Here is a 22,749-nt window from a genome sequence, read left to right as displayed (position 1 = left end):
AAAAAAAAACATTTAGAAGGGAAATCGAAGGAAAAGGTAAGTGAACCAACAATGCACTAGCTTAAAGGAACCTATTTAGAAAATAAAAAAACAAACCTTTACAACCCCTTTAAGATGAAGAGGTCTATTTATAATTAAAAAAAAAAAAAAATTCTTGCGCGAAGGCCTTATTCACGCAAGCAAATAATCTCCATAATGTGTCTAAAAATGCCTCTTCTCATCAGCTCCATCTAGTGGCACGATGTGGTATTGTCCCGATTGCATTTTTTTCAGGAAAATTCCCCATTAGGGCCACTAGATGGAGCCGAGGATTATAGAAAATAAACATATTAAACACATTACAGGGAAAAATTTTTGAATTTTTTTTTTTTTTACTAATGGACCCTTCGAATCATTAAGTTGACTTGCTAACTTCCTATTGATATCAGAATCTCCTGGATTTAGTAGTTCCTATCCAGTGGCTCCTTGGAAGTCTTGTAGAGCGGTCATATTACTCCCTCACCCCCCCAGGTTAGTCTTCCACAGGGATGGAGGCCCACCACCTGGGTTTCTAGTGTCTTCCATCATTGGGTCACTCTTCGTCAGCGGGTTTGTCCTCCGTCGGCTCCTCCTCCCACAGGCTGATCTCCCACTCCATGCGTTTAATGCGTTGGAGGATCTTCCCAGCGCTGGACTCCAGCTCGGCCAGGAGCCGGGCCAGCTTGGTCTGCATGGACTCCAGGTTGGCCTCCAGCCTCAGCACCTTCTCCTCCATCTCCTGCTGCTTGGCCTCCAGGTCGGCCGCCAGCTTCTCGTCCAGCTTCTTCATCTTGAGTAGGATCTCCCGCCCCTTCTCCTCCAGGATGGCTTTGGCGTCGGGGTACACGGTGAGGACTTCCTTCAGGTCCTCCTTCGAGAGGCAGAAGAGGTCGGAGTAGCCGATGCTTTTTATATTGGCCGTCCTGCGGTTCCCGGAGGTGTTGCCTGGATCAAATGAGCACAGGAGGGACATCGCTGGTTAGTGCATCTCTAAGGGGTTGGGGGAGGGGGGGAGGGGCAGTTTGTCTTTTCATTAACGCTAATCTGCTTATATTTATCTTGACTGCCCTGGTTCCCCCCTCCCCCCCTCGTCAACATGTTAAGGACTTTTTCATTACATACCATATATTAGAGAATCACAAAGGCCCAGTCATAGGTCTATGTAATGAAGTAATGAAGGTGTCACGTCATGTTCGGCTACCCATCACATTTTGCTACCCACTGGAGTGCGCATGCGCATGCGCACCGCCGCCATATGCGTTCCAATGCAGGGCCGCGCGGCATGACTATAATCAAACTCTATGTCCACTTGGATGGTGGGGCTTGAGGGGTGGAATGCATATGGTGGCTTTGCGCATGTGCAGTCCAGTGGGTAGCCAAATACGATGGGTTGCCATAAGTGACGAAACACCGGCAGATCATGGCTGGGGGAGGGGGGGGAGGAGCTGGCAGGATGCTGTACATACCGTCCTAAAAACCATCACAGCCCCCTTCCTGAATGCTCCCTTTAAGAGCCCTCAGTCCCGATGCAGGCAGTGGGCTGGCTCGTGGGAGGAGTTATGCAAATTCAAATGCCTTGATGGTAGACATGTGCACTGACAAAAAATTAGTTCATTTTCGTTTCATTCGTTTTTTGACTTTTTCAGAAATTCAGAAAATCGAAAATTCGGAAATTTCGGGAACTTTCACATTTCAATTTTTCCGATTTCCGAATTTCAAATTTCCGAATTTCCAAAAAATCAAAAAAATATATTTTTTTGTTTTTCTGATTTTCCGAATTATAGATTTTCCAACATTTTTCACTTTTCTGATTTTTTGATTTTCGAAATTTCGGATTTTTGGAATTCCGAATTTTCAGATTTTAATATTTTTGGACTTTCACATCTTTGAATTCCTGAATTCCGAAAATCCGTAAATTCGGAGTTCCGAAAATACGAATTTCAAATTTCCGAATTTCCAAAAAAAAAAAAAAATTTTTTTGGTTTTTCTGATTTTCCGAATTTCTGATTTTCCAAAATTTTTTGTTTTTTTGATTTTCCGAATTTCTGATTTTCCAAAAATTTTTGTTTCCTGACAGACTCCATGGCAGCAACGTGTGGCTTAAGTCCCGCCTCCACTACCCATAGGACACCACTCCCATAAATCTTTGCTCCCTGCCCCTGTCCGTGTTCTTTTTTTGTCCTCCTCCAAAGGACCCAGAGGTGGTCTTTCTACCTGAAGATTTATCATCCCCACGATCGAGGTCGGCCGGTCTGCGACTCTGGGTCTGGAAAGTCGCATTACTCCGCTAAGCCCTAGCTATTAGCAGGGTATGGAGTGGGCAGTGGAAGAGGCGCTGTGAAGAAGCCCATGTCCTGGCCACTGGCAGGGCAGGCTGCGCATTGGTCGGATAGCCAGCTATTAGCAGGTGACCTGTTTTGCCCCCTGGAAAGTCCGGTGTCATCTTACCTTATCTTCGGCCGAGTGATCGATCGTGGTGGGAGTGGTGAGAGGTTCTAAAAGTTCTTATGGCAGCAGTTTTTGTTTTTTTTATCTGTCTTCGTTTGTTTCTGTTTGTTTGTATGTGCAGGCATGGCGGCTGGTTCTTCCGCGTTCCAGCCGCCGTTCTACTTCCGGGTTTGCGTTTTCGGCCGCACTGCGCATGCGCGAACGCGGTTGAGATCGAGGCTTGGTTTCGCGCATGCGCGATAGCGGCAAATTGCCGCTGTTTCACGCATGCGCACAGGCACGGCGGTGACATCACAGGGGCGGGCTATTTAAACGGGGAATTTGTCTGCAAGCTTTGGGAATGCTTGCGGGCTGTTGCGGTGACTTCCCCCTGCCTCTGTGTTGCATCTACTGGTAAGTGGCATTCTGGGACAGGGTGGCTATCCCTTCCCTGTCCCTTGCACTGATCCCTTGTCATCTTTTCAGCGCGTATGGATATCGCTGAGGACATGGATTCCTTACCGCCTGCTTGTGGCCAGCCCTCTCATAAAAGGTATTTCTAATGATCACCTGAAGGTCTGGTGGGGGAGGGGTATTTATCTGTTAGCTCTGTCCTGATGTCTTGTCTCTTGTGGTTTCTTGTCTTGTTCCTGTCTCAGCCCTTCCAGGTCAGAACAGCATCGCAGCTCTCATAGAGGGAGCGACTCCTCCAAGTCGCATCACCGGCACTCCTCTTCCAAATCTAAACATTATGGTTCCTCCTCAAGATCAGGACACCGTGGTGAGGAACGGTCGCACTCCTCGAGGACTCAATCTAGTCACTCAGCTAGTGCCTGTTGGGGGTGCAGAGCTCTTGTACCGGCAGGAAAATCTTTATGCGATCCTTGCTACGCCAAGGCTTCCAATGAAAGGGGTGACGCGGATCAACAACTTAAAACCCTGGTGGAAAAAGTTGTTAAGGAGTCCCTCAGAAATATTGAGGGCCAGTCCTATGTTCCCCCGGCAGAGCCGCCACTTTCTCCAGGAAGGGAGACTCAGTTGCAGGATACTTGGGAATCCTCTGCGCATAGCCACCCCTCAGCTGCCATATCTGACAGTGACTCTGATGAAAGTGATCCCTGTGTGGGCTTTGATTTCGCTCTACTGCCTCCTCTGGTCAGAGCTGTTAGAGAGACACTGAACTGGGAAGATTCTGTGGCTGCTCCTTCCAAACAAAGGAAATTCTTTAAGCAATTAAGGAAGGATCGGATTAATTTTCCTTTTATCTCTGAGCTAGGTGAGATTATCACAGATGAATGGGGCAAGGTGGAGAAGAAAAATTCCATGCTATCAAAGGTTTCGAAACTCTATCCTTTCAATGAAGAAGAGGTGAAGCATTTGGAGTCAGCGCCGTTGGTAGACGCAGCAGTCATGAGGCTGGTGAAACATGTCACACTTCCCTTAGAGGATACCGTGTCTTTTAAGGACGTTCTGGACAGACGAATTGATGCTGATTTGAAGAGAGTGTATCTCACAGCAGGAATGGCCTGTAAGCCAGCGTTGGCTCTGGCCGCTATGTCCAAAGCAATGGAGATATGGACAGATAGTGTAGATGAGACACTTAGAAATATCTCTGAAGATACAGCTAAGAGCTCGCCTATCCAAGAGCTTAGGCTGGCTTCCGCCTTTCTTGGGGAGGCCTCTATCGTCATCATACGCCTGGTGGCTCGGGTGATGCTTTCTTCTGTTACGGCTAAACGGGCTCTTTGGCTCCGCCCTTGGCTGGCAGACCCAGCCTCAAAACAAGTATGGTGCCGCATCCCCTTTGAAGGGTCCTCCCTTTTCGGCAATAAGTTGGATGAGGCTATTACCCGAGCCACTGGTGGGAAGTCGGGGTTCCTCCCCCAGGACCGGCGTTTGCAAGCCCAGAGAAGGTCTTTTCCAAAGAGACAGTACCAGGAACGAGCCAGGGAAGCTCACAGTTACAGACCAGGCCGTGAATTTTCCAGGTCCTGGAAATCAAGACAATCCTCTTTTAAAAAATCTACAAAAAGTGATTTGAAGGGAGAGAGGGAACCAACTAAATCCTTTTGAGGTTGGGCCCGCTCAGACAGGGCAGGTGGGGGGCTCGTCTTTTCCACTTTCGCCATGTCTGGGTGGCCTCGATCCAAGACTTCTGGACCATCAAGACCGTCTCCTCAGGTCATGTTTGGACCTTCAAGGAATCTCCCAGACTCAGATGGGTCCCCACCTCTCTCCCGGCCTCAGACGAAAAAAGGCTAATTCTACTAGCCTACGTGGAATCTTTGTTGGCTCAAGCGCCATTATCCATGTTCCAGTCATTCAGCGAGGCATGGGAATCTACTCTCCTTTGTTTATGGTCCGGAAAAAGAGCGGGGCCTGGAGGCCGGTCATAGATCTAACCCACTTGAACAGTTTTATCAAAAAAGAAAAATTCAAGATGGAGTCATTATCCACAATCTGTCCAAGCAGGGGACTGGATGGTCTCCATAGACCTCAAGGACGCCTATTTTCATGTCCCAGTTGCAGAAAATTACCAGCAGTATCTCCGCTTCTCCGTGGGCGAAAGCCATTTTCAATTTACTTGCCTTCCCTTCGGGCTATCAACTTCTCCTCGTGTTTTTTCAAAAGTACTGTTGGCAGTGGTAGCTCTTCTGAGAACCAAAGGGATTCGTCTACATCACTACCTAGACGACCTTCTGTTGTTGGCTCAAGACAAGGATCAACTTCTGGTACACAGAAAGCAGGTCATCTCCACCCTACAGGAATTCGGGTGGATCTTGAACTTGGAGAAGAGCCAGCTGGTCCCATCTCAGCGGCTGGTGTTCTTAGGGGCCCTATTCAACACTGTCAGAGGCACCATCTCATTACCAGAAGAGAAGTTGTCAGTGGTCAGGGACAGAATCCGTCCAGCCCTCTCTGCCTCTCATCTCCAGGCTCTCCAGTGCCTGAAAATTATAGGCACTATGGTAGCGACAATTCCGATGGTGAGGTGGGCACGGTGGAGGATGAGGCCCTTTCAGAAGGGTTTCCTTCATCAATGGTCAGGCAGCAAAACCCAGCTGATTCGGATCACCTTATCCATGAGGAATTCCCTTCTGTGGTGGCTCCAACGGGAAAATCTCTGCAACTGCCATTCCATTCTCCCCATCTCATGGGTCACCATAACAACAGATGCCAGCAACAGGGGTTGGGGCGCCCACTGTCTGGCGGAAGTGGCTCAGGGCACCTGGATTCTCCCCTCCAGAGGGACGGTGTCGAACATCCTGGAGTTAAGGGCAGCCTTTCAAGCTCTGCTAGCCTTTCGGCATCTGATTTCAGGAGCCTCGGTCTCACTCAGGCTAGACAATACCACAGCAGTGGCGTACATAAGAAGGCAAGGGGGTACCCGAAGTCTATCCCTTCTCCAGGAGGTGGAATCATGACCTGGGCTCAGAGGAACCTGAAGGATCTGACAGCATCCTATGTCCCAGGGATTCAGAACGTTCAGGCAGACTTTCTTTCCCGGATACTTCTGGACAACAACGAGTGGTCTCTCCACGAGGAAGTGTTCAGCTGGATCCTGACAATGGGGCTCTCCCCAGAAGTCGACCTGTTTGCCTCCCCTTGCAACAAAAAACTGGAGAGGTACTATTCAAGGTACAGGGATCCTCAAGCCTACGGGGTGGATGCCTTGACAGAGAAATGGTGGTTCCACAAGGCCTATGCCTTTCCCCCAACTCCTATTATTCATCAGTTCCTGAGGAGACTCAGGTCAGAGACAGCAGAAGTGATAGCCATAATCCCTTATTGGCCCAACAGACCCTGGTTTCCGCTTCTGATGCTCCTCAGTGTCAGGGATCCAATACCTTTACCATCCAGGCCAGACCTTCTGTCTCAAGGGTCGAGATTACATCCTTGCCCGGATCACCTGCGCCTAAAGGCTTGGTTTTTGAAAGGGGACGGTTGAAGGCTTTAGGCTGTCCTGAAGAAGTCATTCCCACTCTTCTTAGTGCTCGAAGAAGCAGTACTAACCGGGTATATGAGAGAATTTGGGCGAAGTTTGCAGATCACTTGTCTTCAAGGTCCAGTTCCTGTAATACCCTGACAGTCCGGGACGTTTTAAGCTTTTTGCAATCAGGATTGGATATCTCCCTTTCGGTTAGTTCTCTCCGGGTCCAGGTTTCGGCAATTTCAGCTTTTTCTGGAGTCGCATGGGCCAATCATCCCTTGGTCCAACAATTCTTCAAAGGAGCAGTCAGGCTTAGGCCACAAAGGAAGCCTAGATTCCCCAAATGGGACCTTCCATTGGTTCTAGATTTCTTCTCTCAACTTGACAAAACGCTCTCAATCAGAGAATTAACCCTTAAAACCTCTTTTCTGGTAGCCATAACTTCAGCGAAGAGAATCTCCGAAATTCAGTCTCTAGGCGCAAAGGAACCTTTTCTCACCTTCTTTCCAGATAGGGTAGTCCTAATTCCGATGTTGGGGACAAATCCCAAGGTAACCAGGAAATCACTCTTCCTACCTTCAATTCTGCTGGAAGTCAGGATACACATCCACTCGATTTGGGAGTTGCTCTAAAACAATATCTGGATATTACAGCTTCTTTTCGTCAATCTGACTTCCTCTTCGTGCTATTTAACGGGAAAAGTAGAGGCGCCAAGGCCTCCGTTAGATCCATCGCTGCTTGGGTGGTCCAGGCAATTCAATGGGCTTATAGAGAGAAGGGCTTGGCTCCTCCTGAGGCGGTTACAGCTCACTCTACCAGAAGTCTCTCAACCTCATGGGCGGCTTCGCGTCACGTTGCACCTGATGTAATCTGCAGAGCGGCCTCCTGGTCTTCTATTCATACTTTCATGTCTCACTATTGTGTTGAGCCAGCATCTTTATCCTCTGTTGATTTTGGTTTGAAAGTCCTGTCGGCCGACAGTGTTAAATAAATTTTTGTTCAGCATTTTGCCCACCCGGGTGTGTTTGGCGAGTTATTTCCCACACGTTGCTGCCATGGAGTCTGTCAGGAAAATGGAAAATTCCTATCAAAATACTTACCGTAATTTTCCTTTCCTGATGGACTCCATGGCAGCAGGAGTTCCCTCCCGTGTGGGTTAAGTCCCGCCTCCACTACCCATAGGACACTACTCCCATAAATCTTTGCTCCCTGCCCCTGGCCGTGTTCGGTAACTATCCTACTCCAGCCATTTGGGAGGGAACTCCTGCTGCCATGGAGTCCATCAGGAAAGGAAAATTACGGTAAGTATTTTGATAGGAATTTTCCATTTTTTCTGATTTCCCGAATTTCAGATTTTCCAAAAATTTTGGTTTTTCTGATTTTCCGAATTTCTGATTTTCCAAAATTTTTAGTTTTTCTGATTTTTCGAATTTCAAAATTTCGGATTTTCGGAATTCCGAATTTTCTGAATTCCGAATTTTCAGATTTTAACATTTTGGACTTTCACATCTTTGAATTCCTAAATTCTGAAAATCCGAAAATTCGGAGTTCCAAAAATAAGGAATACCGAATTTTCGGATTTTCGGAATTCAGGAATTCAAAGATTTGAAAGTCCAAAAATTTTAAAATCTGAAAAAAAAAGAAAGAAAATCAGTTTAATTAATAACTAACTATTAAATTAACGAGTACGAATTTATCCGAAGTTACGAATTATCTGAAATAACGAATGCCGCATCTAAACAAATGAAACGGAACAAATTAATAATAAACAATTCATAATAAATAATAATAATAAAACTTTTTTATTATTATTATTAGAACGTTATGTTCCATTTGGTTAGATGCGGCATTTCCAATTTTGGAAATTGAAAAATTTTGAAATTCGGAATTAACGTTTATTCGTTAAAAAAATTAATTTGGAACCAAACAAATTGCACATGTCTACTTGATGGCTGGGTGTCAGCCCGGAGGAGTGGACGCTGCATTTGCAATTTGACCATTCTAGGTAACACCCACATGTAGTGCTGAGCCTCCGTGATCAGAAAAACTGAAAGCCAATGAAAGAAAGGGGGCGGGGACAGACAGGCAGGGGAGGAAAGGGTTAGATGATGCTGGACAGGGCCATCTTTAAATATTGATTGGACCCCAGGCAAACGTTTTCTTGGGCCCTACCCAGTGGAGTCGGCGGGGGGGGCAGGGCTAACGGTGGCCCCCGAACGCTGCCGCCAGCTAGCGGGGACCGATCTGACCCTAGCGAGGCCGAGTGTAATAGCAGGTCCCGTCTTCTGGAGCCTGCAGTGCTGATGGACGGCCCACTGGGGTCCAATGCGGGGACCGCGGGACGTGTGACGTCCATCAGAGGCGCTGCAGGCTCCAGAAGGCAGGAATTACAATGCGGTCGCCGCGCCACTGTGAGAAGATCCCGACCACCACTTGGCATTCGGCTCTCCTCTCCTCATCATGGCTCTGGTTGCCTGGAGTCTACTCTACTGTGTGATGGGCTGAGCTGCAGGAGGACACCTGAAGTCTGGTCAGGTAGGTCAGTGTATGTGTCTCAGGTAGGTCAGTGTACGTGTCTCAGGTAGGTCAGTGTATACGTCAGGTAGGTCAGTGTGCGTGTCTCAGGTAGGTCAGTGTATACGTCAGGTAGGTCAGTGTATACGTCAGGTAGGTCAGTGTGCATGTCTCAGGTAGGTCAGTGTATACGTCAGGTAGGTCAGTGTGCGTGTCTCAGGTAGGTCAGTGTATACGTCAGGTAGGTCAGTGTACGTGTCCCAGGTAGGTCAGTGTATACGTCAGGTAGGTCAGTGTGTGTGTGTGTGTGTGTGTATGTCAGGTAGGTACTATCCCCCCCCCCACCCCACTTGGCTCTCCTCTCCTCATCATGGCTCTGGCTGATTGGAGTCTACTCTACTGTGTGGGGGGTGCGCTGCTGAGCTGCAGGAGGACACCTGAAGTCTGGTCAGGTAGGTCAATGTCTGTGTGTGTCTCAGGTAGGTCAGTGTGTCTCAGGTAGGTCAGTGTGCGTGCCTCAGGTAGGTCAGTGTGCGTGCCTCAGGTAGGTCAGTGTATATGTCAGGTAGGTCAGTGTGCGTGCCTCAGGTAGCTCAGTGTGTGTGTCTCAGGTAGGTCAGTGTGCATGCCTCAGGTAGCTCAGTGTGTGTGTCTCAGGTAGGTCAGTGTGCATGCCTCAGGTAGGTCAGTGTGCGTGTCTCAGGTAGGTCAGTGTGCGTGCCTCAGGTAGCTCAGTGTGTGTGTCTCAGGTAGGTCAGTGTGCATGCCTCAGGTAGGTCAGTGTGTGTGTCTCAGGTAGGTCAGTGTGCATGCCTCAGGTAGGTCAGTGTGTGTGCCTCAGGTAGGTCAGTGTATACGTCAGGTAGGTCAGTGTGTGTGTCTCAGGTAGGTCAGTGTGCATGCCTCAGGTAGGTCAGTGTGTGTGTCTCAGGTAGGTCAGTGTGCGTGTCTCAGGTAGGTCCGTGTATACATGAGGTAGGTCATTGTGTGTATGTCAGGTAGGTCAGTGTCAAGTAGGTACTATTCCCCCCCCTTCCCCCCTGCGCTGGGCTCGGACTTCGGGCTGAGGCCCCTGTTTTTTTGCCACCTAGCAATGCCCCTGGCCCTCCAGAATACACCTATTAACTATGTGCGGGCTCAAGAGGCAGCTGCTTTGGGCCCCACAACAATTACTGGGCCCGGGGCAGCTGCCCCTTTTGCCTCAAGTACAAGATGGCCCCCGATGCTGGACGTTCTCCAGCCAGGAAATGAGCTCCATCTGAGCAGTTACAGGTGCGGGGGGGGGGGGGGATCAAGCTGTATTGTGCTGAGGTTCTGGACCGGGCAGGCATGCCGAGATCACAGAATGAGTCACAAGAAGCCAATCAGGCATGTTGCAGATCTAAGAGCACGCTGATAGGAGGAGGAGAGAGCAGAGAGATGAGCTCATCAGTCTGCCGCTTCTCATTTTAACTAATTCCAGCCCAGGCCAATTCTGACGTTTCTCTCCTACATAGAAAAGTGACGGCAGAAAAAGACCGGAGTCCATCAAGTCTGTTTTTTTGTTTTGTTTTTTTACTTTTTTTGTCTGATGCAAAAAAAAATAAAAAAAATTTTGTTAGAAAGTTACTCGGAGCCCCCAAACATTTATATTGTAAGCCCTAGAGAAAAATGGTTGCAATTTTTGTTTGTCACGCGGTATTTGCACAGCGATTTTTTTATTTTATTTTTTTTTATTTTCAAAAATTTAATGGACTTTAAGGCAAAAACCACGCAAAATCAAACCCAGTTTCTGATAAAATGTGAAAGACGATGTTACGCCGAGTAAATAGATACCCAACACGTCACGCTTTAAAATGGCGCGCGCTCATGGAATGGTCGCCAAACTAAAGCGCTTAAAAATCTCCATAGGCGACGCTTTAAAAAAAATTTCTACAGGTTACCAGTTTAGAGTTACAAAGGAGGTCTAACGCTAGAATTATCGCTTTCGCTATAATGTTCGCGGCGATACCTCACATGTGAGGTGCCAACACCGTTTAAATACGCGCGTGCGACTTACGCATGCGTTCGCTTTTGCGCGCAAAAACGAGGGGGTAGGGGCTTTAAAAAAAATAAAAAAATTCTTTTTTTTTTTTACACTATTTATTTATAAAATCACTTTTATTCCTATTACAAGAAATGTAAACTCCCCTTGTGATAAAAAAAAAATAAGACATGACAGGTCCTCTTTATGGAGACATCTGGAGTCTAGAAGACCCCACATCTCTCCTCTACCCTGGAAACGGTGAGATAAAAAAAAACAAAAAAAACATTGATCTCTACTTTCCAGGAAAAAAAATGGCGGTGTTTACATCTGCCAGAGCCGGAAGTGATGAATCATGACATCACTTCCGGGCCTCTCAGGATCATAGAGCTGGCCAGAGACCACCCAGTCCTCGGCCAGCTCTATGGCAAGCCGGCAGGGCTGGACTGGGACAAAAATTTGGCCCCAGACTTCTTGATGGCCATCCCACTTTAATTTTGAGTGTCTCCATCAACACTTCCCCTTACATCAGAGTGTCCTTCCTCTCCTCCCCCTCCCACCTGTACTCACAGTTTTGAAGGCAGCTTCTCGTTCCTCTCTCCAGTCATGTGATAAGTGACAAGTGATAAGGGGAGAGAGGATGGAAAGTTTGCCAGCTGTCTATCTCCCTCTTCAGGCTGGAGGGAGCAGAAAGCCTAATGCCTAAGTGACGGCGGCTGTTCCTCCTAACGGGAGTGAAATTGCGATCACTCACTGTCAGAGAGGAGCGGCTCCAGGACTGCACCTGACCAGCCCACTGAGCCATCGGCCCACCGGGAAACTCCCTGTAGTCCCAATGGCCAGTACATGCCTGCAAGCCGGCGTCTCCACCAGATCGGATCCTGGACTCCCTGATTGCTCGGGAGAGCCCAGAGAAGCGACCAGTTGGGGGCGGCGGGAGGGAGGCGGAATGTCCCCTTCCACTGCCTGTAAAAAGCAATCCTGTAGCTAATCAGCCACTAGGATGGCTTCGACATTTTAGGAAATCGCCCGGTTGAAAAAAATAAAATAAATAACGGGATGATGTCTGTAGCTGCAGGCATCAATTCCGATATCTCCACTTCCAAGTCCAGAATTTCATATGATGTCCTAAAGGTGGGAAGTGGTTAAAAATCCAATCACAGGCTTGGGGGGAGGGGAGGGATCTGAAGTGTTAGAGAGAAATAACTCAGGTCTCCTGCTCTGGATGCCAGAGCTGTGTAAAGCTCAGAACTGGATGGACAGGTATATGTTCTGGAAACCCCATCAAAGACCTTTCCTTGGGGTACAATTTTGCTACCGAAATGAAGTCCCGACCTACCTTTGATGTTGAGGATGCTTATCTCTCCGAAGTAGTTTCCTTCCCCGAGGACAGCGAACTGCGTCACTCCATCGTCTGCCACCACCGCCAGCTTCCCCTCCTTGATGATGTACATCTCGCGCCCGATGTCGCCCTTCTTACACACGTACTCCCCGGGGCTGTAGACCTGCGGCTTCAGCCTCAGCACCAGTTCCTCCAGCAGGCCCTTCTCGCAGTTTTGGAAGATCTGCACTTTGCTCAGCGTGGACATGTGGACGCTGACGGCCACCTCCACCCTCAGCTTCTCTGGCAGGTTCATCAAGATCTGGTTCTCGTTGGTCATCTTTTTGTTGATCTGAAGGTGCTGATGCCAGGCGGTGACCTTCTTCCTCACGCTTTTGTTGACCTTGTACATCTTCATGTACTGCTTGATCTGGTCGTAATCCGGGTAGAAGGCTTTATCCGCGTCGTTCACGTTGGCCACCACGGAGCTGATGCTCCCCAAGATGGTGGCAAACCCCAGGACGGCAATGAGGAAGTCCGCCGTCATGAAAAGGTATTCCTCCTCCTGCATGGGCGCGGGGACGTCCCCCACGGTGGTGAGGATGAGGGTGGAGAAGTAAAAGCTGTAGAGATATTGACGCCCCAGCCTGGCAAAGTCCGGGTCGGAGATGTTGGGGTACACCCACTGGTCCTTGCCGAACCCGATATAGCTGGACAGGGCAAAATAAACGCAGCTGTTCCAGTGGATGACCACAAAGATGTAGGCCATCAGTTTGCAGATCCGGAAAACGTTGGGGTATGGGATGCGAGTCTCCGTGCGGTCGAAGGCCTCGAAGAGGGCATGTACGTGAAGGAAGCGATTAATCCGTACGGCGGGAGTATGGATGCCAAACTTGAAGTAAAGGAAGTCAGTTGGAAGCACGGAAAGGATATCCCAACCGAACTTGGAGGAGCTCAGATACACCCGAGCAATCTGCTTCTTGTCCCTCACCAGGATCCCTTCTTTCAAAAACCCTAAAGAAGATGAAAGGAGCGCCTTGTTAGAAAAGTATTTTGGGGACTGTTTAAATATCTCTGAATATCTAAAGTCCACCTCCGAGCAAAAAAAAAAAAACTCTCCCTTCCTCCCATGCTTGGAGTTCAGCTCTACTTTTGTTACACGCAGATTATCTAAAATGCATTGAGCTATAATACGACAAATATATTCTTACTTATATAAAATTGAGCAGATGTGCGTTCTCCCAAATCCTCCTGAGGAAGTGGGCTTCTGTCCCGTGAAACGCGTTGATTCCAAAGGGGCTGAGCCACTGAGAGCAGGACACCAAGTGTACCCAATCCATACAGCACTCTATATAGCACTGATTCCAAACCTAGACTGCTGCTGTAACAACCCTACACCCCATTATACCAAACCTTTACCGCATCTGAACCACATCTACCCTGCACCTGTGCCGAGACAATACCATACCTATACTGCATGCAGGTTAAATGGGAATGTCATTAGGCGCATAAAACGCTCTCTAAAAGGCCCCAACAGTGGCTGGCAGAAGAACATCTCAAAGATCCTGCCACTCCCATAATCATTTTACAAGCCCCCTGCCCCCTCTGCTATCATCCTTCAGTCTAGGACTGGCACCGCCAGATGTTGATTGTCCAAGACTATAGAGGGGAGGGAGGTGAGAAAATTGTGTAATACCCTGTTCTAGCTACATACATTTATCCTTGGTGCATAGGTGACAAACCTTCTAGTGACTGAAGATGTAAATTGTCAAATCGCCAAGGTAGTGATTTTAAAAATGGCATTTTATGTGGATTATAGATGATGCTGAAGGTGTCCGCCCATGTTCAGGTATGAAAAACAAGCTCTGGACTGCAGCACTCTTCAGAAGACCACTTTCTTTTATTGGAAAATCACATCACAGCTCAACAAACAAGGAAAAATTGCTGACGTTTCGCACTAGCTGTAGTGCTATAAGCACTACAGCTAGTGCGAAACGTCAGCAATTTTTTCCTTGTTCGCTGTGTTTGTTGAGCTGTGATGTGATTTTCCAATAAAAGAAAGAAGTCTTCTGAAGAGTGCTGCAGTCCAGAGCTTGTTTTTCGTCTGTTGCTAGTGGTAATAGCCGGCACCTGTGGCTTCCCAGCCGAAGAGAACAGTTTACAGCCTGCATGTGGTGCTCCTGGAGTGGTGAGATCCCTTCTCCCCCATGTTCAGATATGGTTGTTTGAGGTTTACGTATCATGGTATGGGATTATGTGACCAGAACAGGGTGGTTCCACAACTTTGACACCTCTCATCCCCAGATTAGGAAAAGAAAGGGGTTTCCCCTAGGTGGGCTTTAAAAGGACACAATAGTATATATTGTGTATATCTCATCCTGATCTTGGACAATCGGCATCTGCCTTGACATATTCCATGGTGATTGGATTAAGGTGGCAGTGCTATATGTTTGGATATAAATGTCAGGGTATGTTCCTGAGAAAATTTGAGTACTGTCCATGATACTTTTTTTTACTTGCACTAACATACAATTTTTCAGGACAAGCTTTCGTGGTATGTCCCCTTCTTCAAGGTCCAAGCAATTCTTGGACCTTGAAGAAAGGGACATACCCCGAAAGCTTGTCCCGGAAAACTGTATGTCCCCTTCTTCAAGGTCCAAGAAGTTCTTGGACCTTGAAGAAAGGGACATACCCCAAAAACATTGTCCCGGAAAAATGTATGTCCCATTGTTCAAGGTCCAAGCAATGCTTGGACCTTGAAGAAGGGGACATACCCCGAAAGCTTGTCCCGGAAAATTGTATGTCTCCTTCTTCAAGGTCCAAGCAATTCTTGGACCTTGAAGAAAGGGACATACCCCGAAAGCTTGTCCTGGAAAATTGTATGTCCCCTTCTTCAAGGTCCAAGCATTGCTCCGAAAGCTTGTCCTGAAAAATTGTATGTTAGTGCAAATAAAAAAAGTATCACAGACAGAGACGAGTGTGGTCCAAACCCATACCCTGTAGCTTGACGTACACAAAGGGGTGGGGATGCTCCTGACATCATTGACCTAATTATGGCCACGTAGAATGCCCTGGCCGCAGCTGTCAGGGCCCTCAGCTTCAGGGTCAAACCCTAGCTTATCCCTACTCTTCGTCTTCAACATTACAGAACAAATCCAGTTGAAAGTGACCAACTGCTACGAGATGTACCATGACATGGATCAACAAGAACCTTCATAGGTAAATCTAACTTGACTTTTTATTAGATATAAGATATATTTTCGTTAATTCTGGAAAAATTGACTTTTTTGTAAGATTTGCAAAACTTCTACACTCCACATAAATATTTAAGGAACCTTTTACTGGTGAAGATCACTAAAAACATTTAGAGAACATCCAAAACCTGTCTCCACGTGTCAATCTTGCATTGACTGCTTGAGCGAGTTGTTGTTGCCCCCGTCCACCCTATGTGACAAAACTTCCCCAATAAAGAGGTACTGTACGTTCTTTAATTAGAACAGCGTCTAAAGCAGGGCTGGACTGGGACAAAAATTTGGCCCTGGACTTCATCTAGACCGGCCCACTTTAATTTGGCAAACACACAAAAAACAGTATATAAACTGTACGCAATTGGGCAAAAAAGCCCCTAGAGAGCTCCCCTTACATCAGGTTCCCCAGAGAGCCCCTCCTTACATCAGGGTCACCAGAAAGAGGGCAGGTAGTGGGCCGGGACCCTGTGGTTGGGGACTCCTGGACTGACTCTGGGCTATGGGCCCCAGATTCGGGGCTATAGCCCCAAAAGTTCCCCCCCCCAGCGATGCCTCTGGCTGTCACTGAAAGCGGCCCACTGAGCCATCGGCCCACCGGGAAACTCCCTATAGTCCCTATGACCAGTACATGCCTGGTCTAAAGTATGCTGATGGCACAATGGGCAAGGATTCTTTCCCCCATTGATTTTCAAAGTAGGATACCCATTAGATCTCCCGATTTACTTGGTCACTGAAGTCAACCGGGTTCCGCATTGATGTCCGGGTTGGCTGCTCCAACCCGGAGCGGACTGGCAACATGAACTGCAAATGTTGACTTGCCCGACTCAATTTTTTCCCATAAGTAGGAGCACTTCTAGCCTATGTTTCCTTCCCGGGTCACCCTTAGACAATCTGGGAGTTTTTGTTTATGGAGCACAGGCAGAACATTAAACCAATAGACACTGTCACAGCGCTCAGACCTGTATGGAAGTTGATGATGATGTCCAGGATGTAGAGGATATCACACAGGTAGTCCAGGCTCAGCCAGATGCTCAGGTAGTCATACTGCAGCTCTGTGAAACAGGACCTGGCGGGAGAAGTACAGAGCGATAGGTATCAGGACCACTGCAAGGCTACTAAGAAAGTACTTGCTGCTTTTATTTTTAGACAACACAACACAGGCATGAAAGAGACCTTTAAAACTCTATATGGTCACACCTTCATAGACACCCGACCATCACACATCTGTAAGCTTGTTGGCCATCCCATTATAAAACCACGGACATTAATATGGGGTGGCCTCCCTCCATTGCAGCTATAAGAGCCTCCACTCTTCTGACTCTTACCACAAGATTTTAGAGGTTGTCTTTGGGAATTTGTGCCCATTTACGAGGTCAGGTACTGGTGTTGGATGAGAAGACCTGGATCGCCATGGGCATTCCAATTCATCCCGAAGGTGTTCAATAGGGTTGAGGTTGGGGGCTCTGAAGGCCACTCAAGTTCTTCCACATCAACCTGGTCACACCAGATCTTTATGGAGCTGGCTTTGTACGAAGGGCACAGTCATGGTGGAACAGGAAATGGTCTTCACCAAACTGTTACCACAAGGTTGCAAGAGTACTATTGCCTTACAATGTCTTTGTATATTGTAGTAGTAACAGTCCACTTCACTGGTTTATAGTGCCTTGAGAAAGGTATTCATGCCCTTTGAAATGTAACACTTCTGACTCTTACCACAAGATTTTAGAGGGTGTCTTTGGGAATTTGTGCCCATTTACGAGGTCAGGTACTGGTGTTGGATGAGAAGACCTGGATCGCCATGGGCATTCCAATTCATCCCGAAGGTGTTCAGTAGGGTTGAGGTCGGGGGCTCTGAAGGCCACTCAAGTTCCTCCACATCAACCTGGTTATACCAGATCTTTAGCTGGCTTTGTACGAAGGGCACAGTCATGGTGGAACAGGAAATGGTCTTCACCAAACTGTTACCACAAGGTTGCAAGAGTACCATTGCCTTACAATGTCTTTGTATATTGTAGTAGTAACAGTCCACTTCACTGGTTTATAGTGCCTTGAGAAAGGTATTCATGCCCCTTGAAATTTCACACTTCTGACTCTTACCACAAGATTTTAGAGGGTGTCTTTGGGAATTTGTGCCCATTTACGAGGTCAGGTACTGGTGTAGGATGAGAAGACCTGGATCGCCATGGGCATTCCAATTCATCCCGAAGGTGTTCAGTAGGGTTGAGGTCGGGGGCTCTGAAGGCCACTCAAGTTCCTCCAAATCAACCTGGTCACACCAGATCTTTAGCTGGCTTTGTACGAAGGGCACAGTCATGGTGGAACAGAAAATGGTCTTCACCAAACTGTTACCACAAAGTTGCAAGAGCACCATAGCCTACAATGTCTTTGTATATTGTAGTAGTAACAGTCCACTTCACTGGTTTATAGTGCCTTGAGAAAGGTATTCATGCCCCTTGAAATTTCACACTTCTGAATCTTGCCACAAGATTTTAGAGGGTGTCTTTGGCAATTTGTGCCCATTTACGAGGTCAGGTACTGGTGTAGGATGAGAAGACCTGGATCGCCATGGGCATTCCAATTCATCCCGAAGGTGTTCAGTAGGGTTGAGGTCGGGGTTCTCCGATAGGTAATGGTGGGCTGGAAACCTGTCAGGTTCCATGTTTGGAGTACCCTGAAGGGCTGGCTGATTGTAGAAAGGTAAAAATGAAAAAAAAAAAGAAGTTTAAAAGCAGAGGACCGCCCCCTCCCGTCACAATAAATAACGCCCCTTTCTCAAGTTACGTTTCATCTTGGGGTCAGTGCCCTGAAAGTTTGTCATCCACCTCCACCTGTACCTCCTTTTTTGCATGGTGCCGCCCAGCTTTTATATACAGCATCATTAACTCCTGAGCTTAGACCAGTGGCTCCATGTTTAGTGGAATCAGGATTTACGGGATGGCTGTCTTTCAGTTCATTATTTTTATTGTAGCGGCCATAACCCGTTGCAGGGCGGCCTTGACTTAATGGGCTTACCGGATACCTTCTCTTGTCTGGTTCTTCCACTTCTAGGGGATCCCAGGGTTGATACCCAACGACTTGTACTCTGACACAGATGAAGTCCTTTTAACCACTAGAGACCCGCGCTATAGCCAAATGACGGCTACAGCGCGGACCTCCTTTGCCGGGACGACGTCTATTGCCCTGAGAGGCGCGCGCAGCACGCTCTGTGATCAGCGAGTCTATGAGACTCGCCTGATCACGGAATCCGAGCAAGGGGTCAATCCAGACCCATTACCACATGATCAGCTGTCAGCCAATGACAGCTGATCATGTGACACAACAGAGCCGGTAATCAGCTATTTTTCCTCCTCGCGCTGACAGCGGGAGGAGAAAAAAAAAGAGCCGATCGCCCGCGGCCGTGATCGGGACATTAGTCCCGATCACGGCCAGCTTACCAGTGCCCACCTGCCCCCTGCCAGTGCCACCTCAGGAATAAATAAGTGCCCCCCGTCAGTGCAACCCAGCAGTGCCAACAGTGCCACACATCAGTGCCACACATCAGTGCCCACAGTGCCACCCATCAGTGCCCACAATCTGCCTCAACAATGGTGCTGCACCCCAGTGCCACATATCCGTGCCCATCAGTGTCATCTACCAGTGCCCATAAGTGCTGCCCATCAGTGCCACCTATCAGAGCCACCTATCAGTGCCCATCAGTCCCATCTATCAGTGGTACCTATCAGTGCCACCCATCTGTGCCACCCATCCATGCCATCTTATCTGTGCCCATCTTTGCCCATAAGTGCCTCCTTATCTGTGTCCATCAGTACTGCCTTATCTGTGCCTATCGGTGCCACCTTATCTGTGCCTATTAGTGCCGCCTCAACTATGCCTATCAGTGGCCACCAGTGCAGCCTATCAGTGCCCACCAATGCCGCCTCATCAGCGCACTTCAATGAAGGAGAAAAATGACCTGTTTGCAAAATGTTATAACAAACTATTAAACATGATTTTTTTTTTTTTTTTGCATCTTTTTTTGTTTGTTTAGCAAAAAATAAAACTCCCAGCTGTAATTAAATACCACCAAAAGAAAGCTCTATTTGTGGGAAAAAAATGATAAAAATGTCATTTGGGTACAGTGTTGTATGACCGCGCAATTGTCATTCAAAGTGCATCAGCGCTGAAAGCTGAAAATTGGTCTGGGCAGGAGGGGGGTTTAAGTGCCCAGTAAGCAAGTGGTTAAAAAGGTTTTATTTTGCAGTAGAAATTTCAATGAACACAGTCTCTTGGGGGAACAGAGGGCACGGGGTGAAGAACTCAGGCACCTTGAACTGCAGGTCTAGCAAAGTCTCTATTTCCACCCAGAGAGTAGCCACTCACAGCTGGGTACTTCAAGGCTGAACAGACCTCTAGTCAGAGGTCATGGCAGTCAGCACATTGACTCAAAACTTGAACAATCAACTGAGGGTGAACCTTTTTCCTCAGTACCTGGAACATTTCCCATCTCCTCAATGATACTGGAAAAGTGTGGATTCGTCAATGTCCTTCCCAACTCAGTAACCAGGCACTTCTCAGGATGCCACTTGCCGGCCCTCCTCTGAAGAGTCCTCCCCCGGTCACTTTTACGAGCTGTGGTGCCTCTCTAAGCCGGGAGCACACCCGGACACTTTGAATCCTCCCTCAGTTACTGCGCCTCGGACCAGCCGGTTCCGAGACTCGGGAACAGACGGATCCCAACCCCAGACCAGGCGGGTCTATTGGGGGTAACTAACAAGAACATGTTGCGAGGTGTTGAACACCCTGTGACCGGGACCCCTCGCGGGGCTACCCCGGTCCTGGAACCAGAACAGACCACATGGGTCTCACAAATTCCTCTCCCTAAACACGTGACCCACACCGCTTAAGTACCCCCCTCCCAGAATCCTCAGCGGGCCCCAGCACTCCCACTGATTGGCTCCGAGAAGGCCGATACCCAAACACCCAACCAGACCTGGTTCTGGCCTGTCGTGTGCAACTCACCGTCCACATGACCAGGCAGAACTTCCACACACAGCCTGGCCAGACTGGTGTTAAGGCCACCTACCTACACAATTACCCCTCAGAACCCCACTACTGTTCTGAGGCAAAAACTAAACTTACATGCGTGTGACACGTGATCCCAAATGTCATCCGCTACATTATATTTTGGCAAAGCCCCTGAAAATGTCGGGTGGCCATTGGCTCTGCAATGAGCTTGTCATTACCTGCAAATGATGATGACCCAGTTGTAGGTGACCGGAAAGACCATGATGTTGAGCCAGGCATAGTACAAGTCTCTGGAAGGGTCCAGAATAAAGGAGCGCTCCTTGGTGCTGGAGGGAAAACAGAGAAGGTCAGTGATTTCCCCCATATATGGTACAAATACCCCACCCTTCCCCCATAATTGCCACAGACAGGAGTATGTACCCGCTGAGAGAAGACAATCCAGGAGATCCCAGGAGCATACTCATGGAAGAGAGGAACCAGAAGGTACTGCCAATGAAGAGAGGCAGACAAGTTAGGAGCATGTCAGAGGTTGGGCACAGGGTGCCCTAGGAGTCCTCAGGATGCGCTAAAATCACAAGTTGCCCCAGGATGCTCTGGAGGGTACCGGAGTCAGGGGATGACGGGGGTGCATGAGGCTCTGAGATGCACTGGAGTCACGAGATGACATAGAATGAATGCTTCAATGTGAACTGGAAAGAGACACTAGATGACACAGGGTGCTCTGGGGTTCACAGGGTGCTCTGGGGTTCACAGGGGCCACTAGATGACACAGGGTGCTCTGGGGTTCACAGGGGCCACTAGATGACACAGGGTGCTCTGGGGTTCACAGGGGCCACTAGATGACACAGGGTGCTCTGGGGTTCACAGGGGCCACTAGATGACACAGGGTGCTCTGGGGTTCACAGGGGCCACTAGATGACACAGGGTGCTCTGGGGTTCACAGGGTGCTCTGGGGTTCACAGGGGCCACTAGATGACACAGGGTGCTCTGGGGTTCACAGGGGCCACTAGATGACACAGGGTGCTCTGGGGTTCACAGGGGCCACTAGATGACACAGGGTGCTCTGGGGTTCACAGGGGCCACTAGATGACACAGGGTGCTCTGGGGTTCACAGGGGCCACTAGATGACACAGGGTGCTCTGGGGTTCACAGGGTGCTCTGGGGTTCACAGGGGCCACTAGATGACACAGGGTGCTCTGGGGTTCACAGGGGCCACTAGATGACACAGGGTGCTCTGGGGTTCACAGGGGCCACTAGATGACACAGGGTGCTCTGGGGTTCACAGGGGCCACTAGATGACACAGGGTGCTCTGGGGTTCACAGGGGCCACTAGATGACACAGGGTGCTCTGGGGTTCACAGGGGCCACTAGATGACACAGGGTGCTCAGGGGTTCACAGGGGCCACTAGATGACACAGGGTGCTCTGGGGTTCACAGGGGCCACTAGATGACACAGGGTGCTCTGGGATACACAGGGTGCTCTGGGGTTCACAGGGGCCACTAGATGACACAGGGTGCTCTGGGATACACAGGGTGCTCTGGGGTACACAGGGGCCACTAGATGACACAGGGTGCTCTGGGGTACACAGGGTGCTCTGGGGTGGTCAGGGGCCACTAGATGACACAGGGTGCTCTGGGGTACACAGGGGCCACTAGATGACGGGGTGCTCTGAGCTCACAAGGTGACACAGGCTGCTCAGGGCTACAGGGCCAGTACAATGGGGGGCAGAAGGGTCACATGCCCCAGGCGCAGTGCTTCATTCTGGAGGTGGAGAACACACCAAACATTTGAACGTGTCACTAAACTTGTACTGAGACACAGCAATTCACTTTAGGGCACTGCAGCAACTCAGAAATATAAATGGGCCCCCGGGGGCCACCTCTTGAATGACATTGGTACATTATTGGTGAAGGACTGTTCCCGGCCTCCATACCTGGGATTCTCGGTGTTCTCCAGAGGTTTGGTCCAGGCTGTGATCTCCTCCTTCTCCATTTTGGCCTCTTTTTTCATCCTCTCCCCTCGGTGGGACATCATCTGTGTCAGAGTGTTCATGGTGGCGGTAAGTCCCTCCGACCCCCCAACACAGCTGTAGATGATATCTCAGGCCTGCGATACCTGCGTGTGTCTCTCTAATCCTTGGAAACCGAATCCGTCTGAGAGTCAGCCGACCCCCCCGGGACATGAGATGCACACCTGATACCGGAAACATGCTGATTATCAGAGCCCCGCCCCCTCACCTGCTCATCAACACCTCAACACTGAAATATAGAACATTAATACCTG

General features: G+C 48.8%; 1 protein-coding gene across 1 annotated transcript; it reads right to left on the bottom strand.

Annotated features, from left to right (window-relative positions):
• Positions 1–396: 396 nt before the first annotated feature.
• LOC143973743 (cyclic nucleotide-gated channel alpha-4-like) lies at positions 397–22,646 on the bottom strand. The gene is made up of 5 exons (XM_077474585.1): positions 22,400–22,646; positions 20,684–20,791; positions 16,421–16,527; positions 12,232–13,227; positions 397–963 (listed from the first exon to the last, which is right to left on the bottom strand). The coding sequence occupies exons 1-5, from the start codon at positions 22,516–22,518 to the stop codon at positions 572–574; spliced, it is 1,722 nt and encodes a 573-aa protein (XP_077330711.1). The 5' UTR covers positions 22,519–22,646; the 3' UTR covers positions 397–571.
• Positions 22,647–22,749: the final 103 nt, after the last annotated feature.

Source organism: Lithobates pipiens, unplaced genomic scaffold (assembly GCF_037356315.1).
Source record: "Lithobates pipiens isolate NorthernLeopardFrog02 unplaced genomic scaffold, aLitPip1_a1.2 Scaffold_94, whole genome shotgun sequence".
NCBI classification, from domain to species: Eukaryota; Metazoa; Chordata; class Amphibia; order Anura; family Ranidae; genus Lithobates; species Lithobates pipiens.
This window is presented reverse-complemented; position numbering and strand designations above follow the sequence as displayed.

Bases quoted from the DNA above. Each gene is read 5' to 3' on its own strand.
- LOC143973743 (XM_077474585.1), bottom strand. From the start codon at position 22,518: ATGAACACTCTGACACAGATGATGTCCCACCGAGGGGAGAGGATGAAA. The intron at 20,792-22,399 runs GTATGGAGGCCG...TTTTCCCTCCAG, and splicing joins GAGAACACCGAGAATCCCAG to CACCAAGGAGCGCTCCTTTA. The intron at 16,528-20,683 runs GTAATGACAAGC...TTCTCCCGCCAG, and splicing joins TGGGTCATCATCATTTGCAG to GTCCTGTTTCACAGAGCTGC.